The sequence below is a fragment of the Apis dorsata genome, unplaced genomic scaffold (genome assembly GCF_000469605.1).
Source record: "Apis dorsata unplaced genomic scaffold, Apis dorsata 1.3 scaffold_73, whole genome shotgun sequence".
Taxonomy (NCBI): Eukaryota; Metazoa; Arthropoda; class Insecta; order Hymenoptera; family Apidae; genus Apis; species Apis dorsata.
In genome coordinates, this window is record NW_006263371.1 from 111,897 (window position 1) to 117,965 (window position 6,069).

At 32.7% G+C, this 6,069-nt stretch overlaps 2 protein-coding genes and 1 pseudogene across 5 annotated transcripts in view; 2 read left to right on the forward strand and 1 right to left on the reverse strand.

Annotated features, from left to right (window-relative positions):
• LOC102675986 overlaps window positions 1–3,137 on the reverse strand; it is a 14,735-nt gene extending 11,598 nt beyond the window's left edge. Inside the window, exon 1 of one of the 4 annotated variants that reach the window (XR_004149520.1) lies at window positions 2,844–3,137. The gene's annotated coding sequence lies outside the window, so the exon portion shown is untranslated. The remainder of the gene's footprint in view (window positions 1–2,843) is intronic. The other 3 variants (XR_004149519.1, XR_004149521.1, XM_031507989.1) reach the window with 3 other exon arrangements.
• On the forward strand, window positions 519–1,775 carry LOC102675718 (annotated as a pseudogene).
• Window positions 3,138–4,415: 1,278 nt separating the features above from the next.
• LOC102676852 overlaps window positions 4,416–6,069 on the forward strand; it is a gene marked incomplete at its 3' end in the record, with an annotated part of 4,202 nt that continues 2,548 nt past the window's right edge. Inside the window, exons 1-2 of the mRNA XM_031515479.1 lie at window positions 4,416–5,159; window positions 5,864–5,982. Coding sequence (XP_031371339.1) covers window positions 5,096–5,159; window positions 5,864–5,982 — 183 coding nt within the window. The remainder of the gene's footprint in view (window positions 5,160–5,863; window positions 5,983–6,069) is intronic.

Genomic DNA, 6,069 nt, shown 5'->3' on the forward strand with positions numbered 1-6,069 from the left:
AAATCGTACAATTAGAAATACTATTACTATATTATTACTTGATTAATACAGAATGTATTATAGAATATTAAAAGAATATTTAAAATATTTAGAATTATTTTTTTAGAATATTTCTAAATATTTAAAAAAATATTCTTCTTTTTAAAATTCATTCTTCTGATTCAATTCTCCAGATCAATCACATTTAAAATATAATCAATATCATATTTCAAAATGTAGAATCGTACGATTAGAAATATTAATTACTTGATTAAGAACTATATTCCAGATATAATAATATAAAACCTTGGAAATATTTTTTTAAAAAACCTTCCATATTTTTATGAATCCAACCCACGCCTAGGAATTATTTATCAATACTTTATCAAAAGTGTATTACCTCCATTTAATGTAATTCCATCGATTATCGACAACTCGAAAACAATGCAACAAATATAAGAATCTGTATTGTGTCACAGAGTAGTGCACCTATCGTTTCACGCACCGCGCCAAATCAACCGCGGTTCACTGTCAACAATATGTCTCAACATCCTCGGAATTCCGCATAATCAGCTCCATATTGCGTACACGCTATTTCGAAATCGAACCTCCACGCTCTCGCGAATTCCTTTAAAAGCTCGGCTGGCCGCCTCGAATGTCACAGTTCAACGTCGAACACCGATCCAACAACAAATCCAAGGAAGAAAGAAGGGAAAGAAGAAAGGAAGAAATGAGTCTCAACATAAGTTTCGTCCTTCTGTTGCTGGGTCTGGCCCTGTCCCAGGCGGTCCCCGCAGCGAAGATAGAAAAATCGTTGGAGAAGGAGGATCTGAAGATCGAGGAGGGCGGTGAGGATCAAGACAGGTCGAAGAAGTCGATAGTCTGCCTGGACTCGGCGAGCCTGCTTCCTCAACAGCAGACCTACAGCATCCAGGCGGCCCCCCAACCCCCCGTACAAACGTTCAACATCCGGCCCGTACCCCAACGTATCCAAACGTTGAACATCCAAGCCGTTCCACAACCTGTCCAAACCCTCAACATCCAACCTGTTCCCTCCCCGATCCAGACGTTGAGCGTGATCCAGCCACCGATCCAACCCCAGGCCTCTTTGAAGGTGGTCCAACCCCCTCAGCCCCCTTGCCCCCCCGCCCAAACGAACGTGAACATCATCCAACCACCGAAAGAGGAGAAAGCCGTGAAGCCAATTGTCGAGACCGTGATCGAGAAGGAGAAGATCGTGAAGCCTGAGCCCAAGCCGGAAAAAATGATCGTGACGAAGGTGGAGAAGGAGGTGGTGCCTGTGATGCCAGTGTTCGAGGAGCACATGGTCGTGGTACCCCAGAAACCTGTCATGATGGTGGCCGAGCAGGAACCGGTGGCCACCTTCCTCAAGGTGCCTCACTGCCATCACTGCCAACAGTCCGTGATGCAGTGCAGCTGCAAGCAACAAGGCGTGCCCACTCTGGGCTCCGCTGTTATGGTTGAGCCGTCCATACGCGTGATGGGCATGAAGGAACGATCCATGGGCAGACACGTGATGACCCCGGCGCACCATCATTATCGTGGCCTCGAGCGTGTAAGTTGAACTTGTTGTTGATTTTCTTTTTCTTTTTGTTTCGAGTGGGAGGAGAAAAGATAATTAATCAAAGGATTTTTCTCTTCTTCTCGTTTTATATAGCTCTGATGTGGAAGAATCCAGAGAGAGGATATCGAAACGTGGACTTAGTTAATAGTAGTAAATGTAATCAAGAATATATAAATGTGAAAAAATATGAATAAAATTCGATGAAAATATATATATTTTTCAATTCTTCTCTACGCAATTAGACCAGACCAAAAACCTTCCAAATTGATCAAATTATATATCGATGTGTTGAAAAGTATAAATCAGAAAATGGTTTAATTATTTAATTGATTCAAACGATTGATTCCACGATAAAGGCAAGTTTTAATAATTGAGCGTTTAATCAATGGAAACCAAGTTTAATAATTAATTGCGATCACACGTGGAAATTTAATGATAAGGTAACGATTAATAATCGAATGTTTCAATTTGTATTCGTTAATTAAATTAAACGTTATTTTCTATTGCATCTAATTGCACCTAATCCAATTACGAATTTTGACCAAAATAATTACGACGGAGTTCTCTACATCGTTGCACGATTCTTTCCAAACAGAAAAGAGTCATAATTAAAATTCTCCAGGCTGACAGCCTCCCGGAGAAAGGATCCATTTACCAAAACTCGACGAATATTTGAAATCACTTACACCTTGAAAAATCGACTATCACCGACGATTTATCACGTTACGTCCAACGAAATGGACCATGATCCCTTCTAAAGAAACGTGTTAAAGCGCACCCAATAAGAGACTCATTTTGTACGAATATTCGAATTATTCAAGTTGTCGATATTACACGAGAACGAGAATTGATTATCCTTTATAATTATATTTTACATAACGATATTAAACCAACCACTGATATTCTAATTTGCATTATCCGCATTATTTTTCTAATACGAATTTGATTGGATAATGGACAATCGATGTCGTATTTAGCATTAATATCGAACTAGTTTAGTTCGTTTCCGTGTATATCATTATTAAACAACGTTTATCTATTATAAATATTAACTATTATATATAATATATTATATATTATATTATATAAATATGCAACTATAAATTTTTCTTTTTTTATATATCGTAAAATCGATTTGTCGATATATATCTTACAACAGAGAATTAGAATTAATTAATGAAAAGCGTCACGGATGAGAAATAAATGGATATAGATTTGTAAAATTTCTATCGAAATTGGACGAGATACGATAAATAATGAAACGTCAATTTGCACTAACCTCTTCGAATTTTGCATGCCCATAATTCGTTTCATGGGCTGAGAAACGCGCCCAGATTTCTGGAGGACGGCGGTTCACTTGTTCACGACATTCAATAATTAACCGTGGAATTTTAAAGGTTCATACCGGCCCGAAGGTTACGTGATGCCGTGTTTATTATTTTCTGCGAGCGACGCGAACGTATCCGATTAACGCGCCATAGATGGGCGCAATCTTTTGTCCTGTTGGCGAGGTTAGATAGACTCCTCTGTTTTCGAGTATGCATTGTGTATTCTCTTGCTATCGGATAAACGCCACGTTTCGTGAACAACACTTTTGAAATTGAAATTATATATTTAGTTTGATATATTTGGAAGAAGGTTATACGTTTGATAAAATTTGATAAAATTTATTTCGACAATTATTTTTAATTAATCTCGAGTGCTTTTAAGCTGGAATTTAAAGATATATCTTGTGTGATAATGAAAGTATAAAAATTATTCAAAATTTGATTAATAAAATTAATCGGAAATTATAATATAATATATTTTATGGGTTATATGTTGCTTGTGAAATTTTAACAAATATCAATAATTATTCTTAACAAATCTTGGTTAAAATTTAAATCATTGCTTTAAAGATAAAATATAAATTATTGAAATTTGATTACTTATAATTAATTCTATGATATTTTGAAAATTTGAGATTATATTTTTAGAAATATTGTATATAAAATTCTGATAAAATTTCAATAATTATTTTTAATACGTTTTGCTTGCGTTATAAAATATTTATAATATAAATATAAATTATATCAAAATTTAATACTTTACTTTTTATTTAATAATAATGAAAATTATTCGATGTAGTATTAATTAATTAATTAATTAATTAATTAGTTTAAATTAATTTTCTTCTCATAGAATTCAAAAACTATTTAACGATCCATCGACTTGTGCGGAAATGATCAATATCCGAAGTGAAGCCACAAGTTTGTATTTAATCATTAACTTAAGGAAATTGCTGGAAATTGCGGGATCACCGATGCACTCAAAATATCCACTGGATATATTGCATAATAATTATATTGAATAAATAATTTACAATTAATTTATTTAATAATTTTTTAATCATATTTAATAAAATTTACGAATGCCAATGAAATTATAATAACATGATTTTTGAAATAAATCTGTGAATTTTATTAATATTTTTAGGAAAAATCTTTTTTATATGTTACGTATTAAAACACAAAATTCAAACTTTTTAATATCTTGCTCCTCTTGATTATTACATTCATGAAAATTAAATTTAATTATATATACATAAATTAATTAAATTAATTCTATATATCTACAAAATATATTAACATATTCATGATCGATCCACTTTTTGATCTAATATTTTAGATTTCAAAGTAAAAGTTGATAAACAAAAATTTCAATTCAGATATTTAATTAATAACCAATTGAAGTTTGCATTAAACGAAGCGAGATGAAACTTCTTCTATTCTCGTCGCACCACTGCTTCGCTCTCTATCTTCGTCTCCCTTCATCCAATGCAAACTTCAATTAGAAATAACTAAATAAACAAACCTCGATCAATATTTTTGCACATCAAAACTTTTTACGTTCGTCTTATCTTTCAAAATCGATTCTGTAAATCATGTATTCTATATCATGTATAATATTAACATCCTGTGTGATTTAAATCTTCTACATTATTATACTATTATACTATTATTCTCCTAAGAGTAATTGCGCGACACAACCTAGATGGCGGCACTATGAAATCTCTCTAGTCTCGAATTTCACTCTGTTCTTTCTCACTATTCCGAAACAATCCGTTCCAACCTTGGTCTCGTCTTTGCATCTCCTTTAACACTCCGGCGGGAGCAGAAAGCGACGATGAAGATGTAGCTTCATCATGAGCCGAAACGGATGAACAGGATATTGATGCTCTATCCATGAAATCAACAAGAACCAGCGACAAGAACAGTTTCTCAACTTCTCGGCCACATACATGTGAAGAACAGAAATGTCGATCTTTTGCGTGAGATGATTCTTCTCTTTCTATTTTTTTTTTCATCTTATTTATAGCATAGATAGTTACTTGCGTTTATCTTATTGGACGAGTTGGAATATGCACGACCAAGGAGACAAGTTTTTAGAGGTTATGTAGAGCAAACTTTGAACATAGTGTACCAGGTGTATATGTTTTTATCGACTTGCGTGCAATATCTTTAAAACCTTTGACGATATCGACAAGTTTTGATGGTGGATTTAAGGAAAACTGATTTTATAGGATTAGATCTTTGTATAGGAGATCCAGAAAAAGGTAATCTTAACTATTATAATAATAACTTAGTTTGAAATTAAAAGAAGTTTCTGTGAGAATATTAATTTTGGTATAATTCTAAATATATGTATCAAAAGTGTTAATCAATTAGTTACCATTAACGATTCTTATTTGAAGATGATTAAAAGAAATTTTATAGAATCTTTCTTTCAAGTAAATTGAATTAAACGAATTTTAAATAACAGCTAAGCTCTAACAAAACCTAAGTATTTCTAAAATATTTCAATAAAAAATTGAAAATAAATTTTTCAAATAAATTATATTAAATTTTTTCAACAAATAAAAAACTCTAATAATCTAAATTTCTAAAATAATAAAAATTTAGAAACATTATAATTTAGAAATGTTTCAATAAAATATTAGAAGCATAATATCATCTAAAAGATTTATTAAATTGATCCTTATATACGTGTAAAATCATGTATATGAAGAAAACCATAATTCTTCATTTAATACTCGACTCTATGAATTGTAATGATTTCTCAACATGCAACTATGAATCTACTGTCTCTTTGGTCGTATCAATATCAATTTCGTCCTGGATAAATGCATAATCCCGGAAATATTAAACATGATTGAAAGACAGCATGTAAAATTTTCTTCTCCAAAGATTCCTCTTCTCCATTCCTTTATATAATCTTCGATTTAGGCGTTAACGAGTGTGATCGAATTCGTGATATTAGTGGCAATAACTGGAATTTTGGCCTCTTTCGCTGCCGTGTTGCGTTTGATGGAGTTGACCATCAACCTGATTCATCCTCTCACCATTCTCATGCTCCGCCAATCTGGTAAATTAATCGTTGTGAGTATTAAAATAAAATTATTTGAAACGTTTTTTCGGGAATAAATTCATTTTCTTGCGTGAAACGAAGAGAAAAAGAGAGAAACA